The 12,717-nt window shown below is 38.4% G+C and overlaps 1 protein-coding gene across 1 annotated transcript in view; it reads right to left on the bottom strand.

The window, feature by feature from the left end:
* The window catches only part of CFAP74 (cilia and flagella associated protein 74), a 49,395-nt gene that overhangs the window by 36,141 nt on the left and 537 nt on the right, over nt 1-12,717 (bottom strand). The window contains exons 2-11 of the mRNA XM_035903592.1: nt 12,554-12,679; nt 11,431-11,566; nt 10,369-10,459; nt 8,982-9,128; nt 8,108-8,206; nt 6,159-6,263; nt 4,799-4,972; nt 4,158-4,268; nt 2,829-2,931; nt 1,931-2,088 (exon numbers count right to left, since the gene is read on the bottom strand). Coding sequence (XP_035759485.1) covers nt 1,931-2,088; nt 2,829-2,931; nt 4,158-4,268; nt 4,799-4,972; nt 6,159-6,263; nt 8,108-8,206; nt 8,982-9,128; nt 10,369-10,459; nt 11,431-11,566; nt 12,554-12,679 — 1,250 coding nt within the window. The remainder of the gene's footprint in view (nt 1-1,930; nt 2,089-2,828; nt 2,932-4,157; nt 4,269-4,798; nt 4,973-6,158; nt 6,264-8,107; nt 8,207-8,981; nt 9,129-10,368; nt 10,460-11,430; nt 11,567-12,553; nt 12,680-12,717) is intronic.

Genomic DNA, 12,717 nt, shown 5'->3' with positions numbered 1-12,717 from the left:
AACTACAGTGCAGTTTCTTTTGAGCCTTTAAGCTAAACAGCAAGTCTTTAAATTGGGCGCAGCAGTAATTTGTGTCAAGACACCAGGCGATTCCGAAGCTATTTATACATTTTTGCAGACTAAATATACTCAGTTACAATGTTGTAGTAGCTGAGGAGTTGACAAAGCATACCAGTCATGGCTATTGAAAACAAAGTTTTTAAATAATCTTCCTAACCTAGCTAGCTATTTAAAGCAAACTGCCTATCTATCTGAAATCCAGTGGATTTAATGAAGGGAGGAAGAATGGTTACAGGTAAGGACATAAGTACTGAACTCGGAAGATACGAATTCAAAGCTATGTATGACTACAAACTCCATGACACACTGGGTAGCATGACAAAAGTGACAGTAGATAATTTAATCTCAGTTTTAATATCAGCAGGTTAATGCACAGTTTTCTGCAACAAATATTACCCACACTAATGATCGCTTTTAATATAGCTCACCTCTTGAACTACTCCATATAAATAATTACTGACTCTAAACAGGAGCAAAGAAAATATCACCTCATTTAAATACAGGCTACTGCCTACTGAAGCACTTTAGTGTCTGAAGTCAGCCTCATGATGCCCCATTGCAGCAGATAAGTGACATTGTACTTGTAGTGTATTTTTGGAAAATCATGATACAAAGAAGTTAATCATGGTTTCAGAGACACAGGAACGGTACGCTGACTCCCAGTGCCATCTGCCTGAAGTATAAAGCCATCCTTGGTTCCTATGATCAGTTCTTAAAGAATCTTTTTATAGGTGATACACAAATTAATGACATAATGGTTTCAATGATTAAAAAGTTATTTTCTTTCGCATATAATTCAGAAACACACATCCAGGCTGAAATATACTCAGAGAAAACTTGAGAATATGCCTTCACAGAAAAGGAGAAAGGCAGTACCCTGGGAGAAATAACTAAGCAGTTCTTCAGCAGATTAGCAGGATAGTACCCAAAATTAGAAAGGAACTGCTGGGAGAAACACGACACAGCTAACATTAAGACTAACAAACTGTGATCAACCTTGGCCTGCAAAGGGAAACAGTGAAAAGGAAGAAGCAAGCACGGTGAAAAGGATTAAACTTAAATAGAGTTGGGTATTTCCAGCAGATCGCTACAAACAGATATGATTATTTTATTAACACGATTTTTAGAACACACTCAGGGATAGCGGAAGTGGTGTTACGCAGCTATCAAGACTGAAGCTTTATTTAATCAAAACTTAAAGTCTTACTGAACTTTAACTTATTAAATCTCTAACATTTGCTATAGGTTACTGCCTTTGTAGCAGAGCCAGCATGCAGAAACGCATACCTCAGCCACTCTATTTCATCTCTTAGCTCAAATTCATCTTCAGAAGTGGTTAAAAACGATAATTAAGCTTTGCACTGGAGCAGATGAGATGTAGGCACATTCCTATCAACTTTACTACAAAGGCAGAGGAGTAATTTCAATCAAAAAAAAAAAAAAAAAATCACAAAGGGGAGTACCTTGCTTCTGACCTTACTGCAGCGCAATCTTGCTGAGAATGTCTCTGGATGCCCAGGAAAGCAATTCAGTCTTTATAGGGACAGTGTTAAGAGACACAGAAGTACAGTTACTTCAGGCATCCAGTTTAGGTTCCCTGAATTTCCCTCCTGGAGTGGTTTTATCTTCTTTGCGCTAATCATAGAACCCGGGCCCCCAGCTTTGGTTCTCTGAATAATACCTAAGCTAGAAGTTCAAGTCACTTAAAACTGACTATAAAATATCACACATACAGAGTGTAAGAATGAGTTCACTCCCTTGAGACAGCAGCACAGATGTTATGTTTTCAGAATCTGATTAAGAGCTCCCATGTATTCCTTCACGAGCTTCAGTAAGCAGCTGAGAGTTTGATATAGATATGAATACTTACCGTTTCTTTTTTTCATGCTCTAGCAGTTGTTTATGGAGAAAAATTTCCTTGGCAACATTACCTCCTTCTGCCAGGATAGCTTCCCTCATTTTCATCTCCTGCTTCTTTGCCTCAAAGGCCATTGCTTTGTTCCAAACTTGGAGAGTTTGGAGTTTTTCCTGTGAAGCCATACAAACCACAGTTACATATTTGATTCACATATTAAAGAATATGAAACAGAGAAGTTAGTGTTGGTCCCCTTATCTAAGTATAAATTTGTGGTAGATGTCTCTGAAGTAGAAGTTACTGTTTTTAATACACACATTAGTCACAGCGCGCCAAGATGCAGAAAGCTCTCACTAGATCAGGGCTACTTTACCCTTCTAGCCTGCCCTTGAAATGCTACTCTGTGAAGCAATGTGATAAGATATGGTTCTAATCAAATTAGTATTAAATTAAGACCATTCCTTCAGATTCTACAGAACATAAGTAGAAGAGCAAAGTAGCATAGCTCAGAAATTCATTTACGTTATTTAAATTCTTAAGTAACTGGGTTTCTTCCATATGTTTTCTCCATGTGAAGTATTTCTGCACTGGCATCCAAATAACTGGAAATGCTTCTGGCCGAGTTTTGAGAGAACTTAATCTGTAGCGTGCGTTATTTTCAAGCGAGTTACCCTACCACAACAACTGGCTTGTTGACAGAATAAATTCCCTAAGTGGAAGTGTCAAAATCTGCCCATACAAATCTAACACCATAACTCCCATAGTTAAATTCCCCCCAGTTTCAAAAGAGATTTGGTCGGCGATCTGACAGCATCACACAATTCTGCAATGAAAACTGAAATCACTTCCATTAAAACCTAGCAGTCTAACGACTCAGTTGCTTCATTCCCCATCTCAGCCACCGCAGCAGTACCCTATTGGAAGTTATGCTGGTTTTCAGGGAAAGCACAGCTTGTATCCTTCTCTCCATATGCTCCTGAGTTTTCACTTCTTCCTTTGCATTTTTTTCATGAATTCTGTAAGCAAAGTAAAATCTTTCAGGCTCATATCCTGGAAAGCTTTTAGTATTAGAATGTTTAACCTGACAAGTAGTAATTGTCAATGTCACCATTCTTCCTGTAAGCCTCTGTGTTTACTATGATACTGGGTGTGGGTAAACCAGAACAGTTGGAAGACTCTTCTATATACGGTACCGCTCAAGTTACAAGTGCCAACAGGCTTTCAACTAGTTTGCTCAACAACTTTTTTTTTTTTCTTTTAATTTTGAATATGAAGAATGTGTTCCACATTATGACATATGTCTAGTTGCTAAAATCAAGTAAGAATTCAGGTGTTGCTCATATAACCAATATCTAAACAATTACATAATGAACTTTATACGAGCCAACCACTTGTACCCACACTAAAAATAAACCCTAGAGACTCTGAAAGCTAGAAATATGTGGGCATGAATCAAGTCTGAGTATTCCAGCTAATATAATGGTAAATTAGAAAAAAATGAGTAGGATCGATATATTTGATGTATTACTAAGGAAAAAAAAGAAACTTATTTGAGTGTTTGTTTTTCTCAATGATTATGAATTTGCACATGCCATCTAAGGAAAAATAAACCAACACAGAAACAGCACAATTATTTCAATCATTTTTTCAATTAAGCCCTCATATACAAGTAAAAGTAAGTTACAAATGTTCACACTTTCTTTAGTAGCAAAACAATTCAACACCACAGTAATTACATAAACATAAACCTGTGAAGAAAACATTTAATTTACCATCATCCAGAAGAGAACAGGAGCCCAAAGAAATGGCCTATCAACCAAAGCAGGAAAGCTTTTTTACCACATTTCAGAGGGAATATAGAACAGCAGAGCACAGGTTTCAAGCCTAGAATTTAGTTATACTACTTCACACTCTGTCAGTTAGTGATGCACACATACATAACGTGTTTCAAATCATTATTAATGCCTCAAGCAGTCAGACCCTCTGCATCTCCTAAAAGGGCAGGCCCTTCAGCTACAGGGAATTGGAAGACCATACTAGGACAGTAAGTGGATTTTCTTCTTTCAGAGTCCTTTTGTGCCGTGTAAGATTTGAATGCTTCACAGCACAGGTACTGTGGCAGAAGATTTCCAAGTGTAACAGAAGATACACCTAGCAGAAAAATGATTATTTTTCAAAGGCTAAAGGATAAAGTATTGTACACCAGAATATGTACAATGACAGAAAAGGAGTGAACAATCACCTTGCCATGCTTTTTCTCAGGAAGCATACTGCTTTTTCATGGTTCCTTTTGGCATCTTCAAGCATCTTTTTATGCCTTTCTTCATATTCCTTCTGCGCTTCCTCTTCTTTTCTACAAGACACAGGCAAAACAACAGTTGCCCAGGGCTAAGGAAACCTTGATTCCAACACAATGACATCGAAGGGTGGAGTTGGGGAGTTTATTAATATGTGCCCAGCAAGGACATTAGTCTTTCCCCCACGCACAGTCTCTTGTTTTCACAAAACCTATAGACAAATTGATGAACTGGCGTCCTCTTGCTCTCTGAGAAATCTCAGTGAATCCTAAGTTCAGAAGGTCCTGGCAGCCAACAACAATGCAGACACATGCAGTTAGTCTGACCTAATAAACTTAATTTCCTTAAACAAAAAGCATTCAGTTTTTGTCTTTAGCAAGTTTATTTTCATATACCGGAAACCTTTACCTGCATAACTGCAAGACTGTAGGCAATTCTCATTTTAATTCCATTTCCTCATAAAATGCTCCTGAAGCGGCACCCAGCTAAAGAACACAATACCACTGGTATTTGAATTAGCTAATCTTCTCAATTGGCTAAAAATAATACAGAGAAAGGAAGCAGAGTCTGACTTACACACACTTACTTTTCTCTAGACCGCCAATTTTCTTCTGCTTGCAGTGCTGCTATTTTTTCCTTCCAAATCCGCACTTTGGCTCGTTCTTGGTATTGCCTCTCTAGCTCATCCTCATCTTTTTTAAGATGTTCATGGAGGATTTCGTATTTTCCCCGCTCAGTCTCTGTCTGCCACATCTCAAGCCTTTAAAACAAAGCGTGAGCTGTTTTAGCTGAAATACTGACATTCTTCCACTTACTTAAAGCTACTGAGGTAGGCAAGGCTCTATGGTGAAAAGGAAAATGTAGCCATGTTTGGTTTGGTTTTTTTTCTTTTAATTATATTGTAAATCATACCCCGTTACTAACACAGGTATTGTACCTTTCAGACCAAGGCTCATATGTAATAGTATATCTCATTTTAAAGTTGTCAAAAATATTGGTCAAAAAAAAAGTAAGAAAATAAAGCTCAAGCTTCTGTTTCTCAAATTCGCATTTACTCAGAAGAAAATATGAAAACCAAGAAAATTGAGAAGTATAGCTTTTTCTTCAACAGAAAATAACTTTCAGGGACAAGCCACAGCTTTTATTTTCCTGTTTTGCTGAAGGAATTTAGATACAATATGGATACATATAAACAGATTAATACAGTTATTGCTAATATCACAATAAATGAGTGAAGCATTTTAAAGCTATTATGCAACACTGCCGCAGAACATACTGTGTTCGGGTTAATCACATCTATAAGCTTGTGCTTGTGTTCTTCCTTTGATGTGGTGGCATTAGTCCTTGTACCTCTGGTGCCAAAATGTAAACACACTCACCTGTTGCCTTCTGCAGAAAGGTCTATTCTGTCTTATATAAGTAAATAATTTAGTATGTGTGAACAATCAGTCACAAGCAGCAATATTAGCTTAGCATAAAAATACACAGTACCATTACAATGTCTCCATCATTCTCACTTCCAATCTTTTCCTTTATGCCTTATAAAAAACCCACTAAGAGGCATAAATCAGAAGTGTTTATGCTCAGAGATCAGTATCACAGACAGGTCTACTTTAGTCCAGCTTATTTTCCGTTTAAAATGAGACCTGTTTAGGTGCACAACATACACGCAACTCCAAAATTAAAATCAAAACTTCATTTATGTGTGCAAAACTAACTCAGGAGCTGAGCCACAGCCACCAATTTCCTAAGCAACGAGCTGTTCAGGCTAGAAGCTGCTCTCAAGATCTTCTGCCTTGCATTCAACCCCACATGACCTCAAATTATGTAGTTCAGTATTTACAAGCAACTTCTGTAGTGATTAACTTTTGAATCCATTAAACATCACGTGAACACCATAACAGAGACTGGCTCCCATCACACTGTTTTCTCATTCCCTCACTTACATATTTTCTTCCAGGGTTAAAGCAGTTTTTGACTCAAAATCCTTCTCTTTTTCCAGTTCAGCACACAGGCGTCGGTGCATTGCCTGAAGGCGGGACAAGGCTGCACTGTTAACATTAAAAAGAAACAATCAGAAAGAAATTGGAACTAATAAGTGTTAAAAAAAATCATCCTCCTCCCCCCCAACAATATCAGCAATGATTAAAAAAAAAAAAATAGTTTCAGGCCGAGATTTATGTTTTAGAATTCCACTAATTTATGGAGGCTCTTACTTGACCTTCCAAGGGTCCACTCTTCATTCAAAGGCATAGCTTGCTTTAAACTATTACACATGGTTGCAATTTACAGAGGGGTATTTATTTCAAAAGCACTGACCAGTAGCTTAATGTGACTATTCATTTCTCGAGCTGATAAAAGTAGTCTTATTAATGAAAATAAGTTTAGGCGAACTTAGACTGATTTTGCTTTTAAAATGGCGTTACAATATCCCTGTACTTTGCCTACAATGGCAGTGTTGCCACACAGTTGTTTCTTTTCCTTGGTTTTCTCTACCCAAGAAAACCAGCAGGCAGCATACCACAGAACCAACAGACACTGAACTGACTGTATTCAACATAAACTTCCTTCCTCAAAATGAAAATTAGAAATCTTCTACCTGCAGTTAGTACTCCGACTTCAACATTTTTGAATCAGGCAACAGCAATGCTAACAGTAGGTCATATTTTCATTACTGCTGAAACATGATGCCTTTGAGCTTCATAAGCCAGAAATTCATCAAGCCTTCTCACTCCCCAATTCACTTCCTAAATATAACAGATTGTGAGAATTGCTATTTGTCTGCATATCTAGACCTCACAGTTTGACCCACTGTAAGTATAAAAAGTTCCACAATACTTATCTGTCTTTGTTGGGTTTTGTCACCAAGACTTGTCTCCGAGATCCTGAACAGGGGTACTAGCACCCATCACAGCAGTCTCATTAGCGTTCAACTCACCATTTTCATTTAAGCAGCTATTCCATTTTGGCAGTTAACCTACCCTTACTGTTCGGGCATTCAGCAATACACTAACTTGAAGATTACCCCAGGTCATAAAATGCAGCTGCGAAGTTTGTTCACAATGCACTGGTTCCTGGTACACAAGCCACCCACTTCTTTCTATTTAAACCAAATGTGAAGAGTACAGTAAATTGCCTCCCACTTTAGAGCGAAAGTGTTTCAGAACAGCTCCTGCATGCAGGACTACTCCTGAAAGGCATTCATGCACTTCACAACATAAAACAAACAGAAAAAGAAATGGCATGTACATATAAATCCTGATTGTAATAGTGATCAGAAGCAAAACCATGACCTCTGAAACCGCCACAGCATATTGGTGTCGGTTCATCGTACCGAACAGAAGTGATTGAGACCCTGATAAACATAATTCACAGTAGTGGGCTAGGCTGATTTAATAATCTGTTGTTATATTTTAAAATATATAAAATATATGCCGTTTTCCTATCCATTCCTAAGCTTCCACCTCTTTCTGCACTGATTTACCTAACAGAATATTACCTCTAGACCAGAAAGCACAGAGATCAAGGGTTTGCAAGCCAATGCAGCATTAGTCTTTATTTCAAAAGGAGGAATTATAACCAAAAATATGGCAACCAGAAAGCAACTGCAACATCAGTGTTCACCACCACGGGAGTGAATGCGTTGCTCTGCTCAGGAGCTGAAGTGCAGTACCCTTGTATCAGCCTTCCCAGCTAATGCAGTTACATGGTAGCCTGAGAACGGCAGTGGGTTTCATCACTGATCGATTAACATCTTCAATAGACGTGCTTAAAAATTCTACCAACTGTTCAACAACATGAAGAGATGAAAACAGGAAAGTTTATCTCATTAATTACACAGAGAAACACAGTGGATGCCTGTTATCTTTGGTATCCAGAAATACTCTCTACCCACACATTGCCAGCCTCCTCCTCTTTCTCTATTTCAATGTCTACATTCTCCAGCTGCTTTGCCAGCATCTTGATCCGCAGCTGACAGGTACTCAGCTTGTCTCTGCAAGGAACAAACAGATTATTTATATTTTCCAAGTTCTTTACTCTTTTCCATGAAACTCTTCTTTTTGGGGGCAAGACTCACGAGCCAGGATTCCTTCAACCCTCCCAGCTCCCCAACACCATCCCACTTTTTCTTTTAAGATCTTATTATGGGGTTCTTCAGAAGCCCTTATTAATTTCAAGCAGTTTCTCCAAAATCTAGAAAAATGTAACAAGAGTTGATTCTGACTTCATCCAGCATTCAGATACTATAACAAAAAGACAACAGCATAATTTTACATTAGCCTTATTTGGATATATTTGCTGCTAAAGAACATCTTTGTGACCTTAACATAGCAAAACGCTCCTTGCAGGAGTTTATCTTAAAGTATGTGAGGAACTTCACCGATTCTAATGTACCATTTATTTCCATCACACTTAAGAAAACGTTTACAATTCATTTTCCACTTGATGTTTCCACCCGACTGTTGAAGCAGCAGGATTGTGCAGCCATCACTGAAAGGAATTAGTGTCTAGTTCTCCCAGACAAAACACCTCTTCTTTAACACTCATTATTATGTTTCGTTTTTTCAAGTACCTCATTAATTGTTATCCTTGATCCTTAATTCGTTACAAGGGTTTAGGAATACATCGAATATATTATATTAAACAAGCGTTTGCGTCATGTAACTTTCATGAAAGAATTCTATAAACTCTGCTGTTTGTAACAGACACAGTATCCCAGTATTTGATGCTGATTTATGCTGATGGATTATGTTCGCTTAAACACTAACCTGGCTTTTTGGACGACAAGTTCCTTTTCTTTGGCTATGTCGTTGAGCTCTTTTAGATTCCTCTGTAAGGTTAATATGCAAATTCTATCTGTATACTTCATAGCTGGAATATTATTGGTGCTGCCCAGACAGTGTTCCAAGCTTTCCCTTTGAATCGAAACACACAATTAACAATGAAAACGTAATGAGAAATTGAAAAGTTACGTGAACTTTGTACTTCACCCACTTACACACTTGTGGGCTAATTGTTTTCTGTTTTACTCTTATTCTAGCAGAACTGTTACAAATATGACCAGTATAAATGAGGAAAAAAATTAACATGATCTGTACAAGAAGTTTATGTGCACGTACGTAAGCCAAGATTTTTAGACTTAGATATCTAATGTTGAACATTTATACCCACATTTAATGCATTTATTATATGTCTTTGTTTTGAAATGCCTGTGGCTCCTCGTGATTAGATATAGGGTTTGCAAACTCTGGTCTTCCTGGACAATAGATTAAAACTTTAAAGGGAACACTCTAAACTAGCTTAAACCATATCACATACAGCTGATCAGTTTGTGGGGCGCGCTAATCTCTCTTATCATTTTGGTCTGCTTAAACATAGAGCAAGAAGAGGTCTGAAGATTTGGGTTGGTTTGGGTTTTTAAACCATTTTGATGTATTTTGAGTTTCTCTGTTGATAATGGTAACACCATCAACTTTTACTGGCAGTAGGCATATGTGCTACGCAACTTCCACACACATATATTAATAAACATTGTCTGAGCTTTTCAGCATGCCTTATAACCCTACGCCAGGTCATGCCAGGGCAGAGATTAACAGTCTTCTCAAAGTAAGCCAAACTCTGCTTTGATCTTTGTGAAGAGGGCAGCAACTACCTAAGGCCACGTTCAAACCATCAAATTCCTTTTCATGCATGACCTCTGTTACATGTAAATTTATTTCTTCAGGAATAAATCCACTGTACCACCTACTTGTAAAATCAACCTAGTACTAATCTATCATCACACCAATTCTGCGCTAATTGACTTTACACACTGATATTCTTCGGCAGACAAACTTCCTGATGTTCTACAAGTACAGAGGAACGTGAATACAACACTACATGTTATTACAAAGAGCTGGCTGGGTTTCAGAAGAAGTGTAAATTGGTTACTGTAACGCTCCTTTGAGGAGAGCCAGAGCCTGTATTTACCTTACTCAGCTCATTGTTTTAACAGTAGTAACCAATGTAATTTATTTCTTGTGGAAATGTCCATATTGCCTATGACTAATTTGACAAAAAATGCGTAGTTGCATTAACCAAACCTTCTCTTGAACAGAAAAGTTAACACTATAAAGGAAATTTCTGAGGGAACTGGTAACAAAACAAGTTATTTACATGCTAGAATCAGATTTGTCTTGAAGTCCTTCAGAAGCATCCGTGTTTCCCATCTTGCCGGCACCAGCCAAGTCTTCTTCAAGCTTGTATTCTAACAGATATTAAACCAAAAGTTTAATAGAGACTTAGAACCTCAGAATGCAAAGCTCTGGTATACTTGCTGTCAAGTCAAAACATGGAGAATCAGAGATGACATTTTATAGCATGACTGCAACGTATATAAAAAAAATTTACGTGGCAAACCACACAGGACTACTATTGTACACCCGCAAACAAGAACAGGAAAACGTTCTCTGCCTTCATTATGGAAATGCCACCACAATCCAATGTATGTGGTACCGCCCCCCCTGCCCCCCTCCCCAAAACAGAGGGTGGGCAGGGAGGGTAATTTATTGACAGGTTTTGGCCAACAGTTTAATTTGTGTATCTTACACTACCTTATCCCACTGTACTCGGAAGCTAGAAAACTTTTGTTCAGTATTTATGCAATCAAGAAAATGACAATGAGAAAAGAACAGCCTAAGACAAAGATCAGTATTCAGCACTACACCATACCTGATAATCTGTAAAATGGCAGCTGCGCTGCCTCACATAATATACTGAAACATACTTTTGGACACAATTGGACAAACTGGCTGCCTTTTGAGAGGTATCTGGTGCCAGCTTAGTGTCTTAGCGTTCGACATCCCCATAGAATTGAATCTGTGGAAGACCTAAGCTATTCTGGAGCCCGATGAGAGAGTAAAGCACTTCACGTGGCACTAGATGCCAACCTATGAGCAACCGAATCAAGTCCATACAGTCAAGTATTAGATTTTTACCATCAATAACTCTGAACCAAAATGCTTTCCAGAAGTAAAAAGTAGAGAATTTACTGTTACAGAAATAATGGGTTAGATTTGGGTTAGTTATGGCTGTGTAGCGTAATGCTAGAGAACACCGACTGGAATAATTGCATTTACTTGGAATATCATTCAACCCTAGAACTATCCCATCTACTAAATTAAAAGACACATTAATGTCAGGGTTTTGTGAGTTATCAAAACAATTCCTCATTTTCACCTTCCCAGTGTTCTTCCACATTGGAGAACTGACCAGCTTGGTCTTCTTTTTCTTCCTCTTCCAGAAATGGTAGAAGAGATTTTTGCTCTTCTTCCTTACCGTGACTGTTCTCATTATCTTCCATGCTGATGGCTCGCTCAAAACGACCAGGCTAATGGTCTTCTTTTTCTTCCTCTTCCAGAAATGGTAAAAGAGATTTTTGCTCTTCTTCCTTACCATGACTGCTCTCATTATCTTCCATGTTGATGGCTCGCTCAAAACGACCAGGCTAACAAAGAGAAGAGAACACATTTTATATAGATAGATATATAATCTCCAAGAACTTGCAAGAGTGGTGACTGTATCTTGAGATGAATTAGTAGTATTCAGTGAATACTTAATGCATGTGAAATAACTGGATACAATCACACACCTTTGTAATAGTCACACATTTTTAGAATCAACTTTAACAAATCTCTTATATAAAAGAAAGGACACTGCCATTTTATTTTTTTTTTTAATAACGCTCAGTTCAATAACAAAACAAACCTTCTGAATGTATTTTATCCACTTTGAGGCAACCACTTTACCCAGAGCGATTAGGAAACAAACACTAATTGCTCTTGTGTCTTATGCAGTTCTCCAATGTTGAATAAACTGTTCTCAAATGTCGATACAATTTATTAGAATTCAGTAAATTCGATATGCCAGCTAGAATGAGTTACTACCACATGGCTGAACATTTCGTCAAGATCTTACTCACACAGAGACTTGTACGCATGATTAATTTTAATGAAGGTGGTGGGACAGCTTTGAGTGCATTTATGTAAACCCTTTTGCAGAACTCAAAAACATAAGCTAGAAGAGAGTATCTGCTTTCTCTAGTTAAGTAACAGATAATCCACCCTGGCATCTGAAGTACGGAATAGACTAAATTGTAAGAACCACCTTGAAACACAGATGGAATGCCTATGCTGGGTTACGGTTGATTTAAGGATGTTAGCGGCACTAAAAAGTAACCCAAACATAAATCGAGCTGCTGCTGCACCAGCAGTAGCCCAAAAACTTTCTGCTAAGCCACTGCACCATCAGGTAGCGCAACTCCAACGCAACAGAGCTTCGGGTAAATCAGGCCAAAACCTACAGCAGGGCGGACAGCCCAAAGGCCTTCTGTAAGGAAACCACAAGCCAGAGAGCAGCGAAAGCCACACTGCTTCCACGCTGGCCCACGTCGCAGAGCGCCCCACGGCCCCCGAGCCTCGCGGCAGCGCTGGATTCACGCCGCAGCCCAGCAATCCCACGCACACG

Source organism: Egretta garzetta, unplaced genomic scaffold, assembly GCF_000687185.1.
Source record: "Egretta garzetta isolate BGI_Z169 unplaced genomic scaffold, ASM68718v1 scaffold61, whole genome shotgun sequence".
In the NCBI taxonomy this organism is placed as follows: domain Eukaryota; kingdom Metazoa; phylum Chordata; class Aves; order Pelecaniformes; family Ardeidae; genus Egretta; species Egretta garzetta.
Note: the sequence above shows the minus strand (reverse complement) of the source record. Positions and strands in the feature narration are given on the sequence as shown.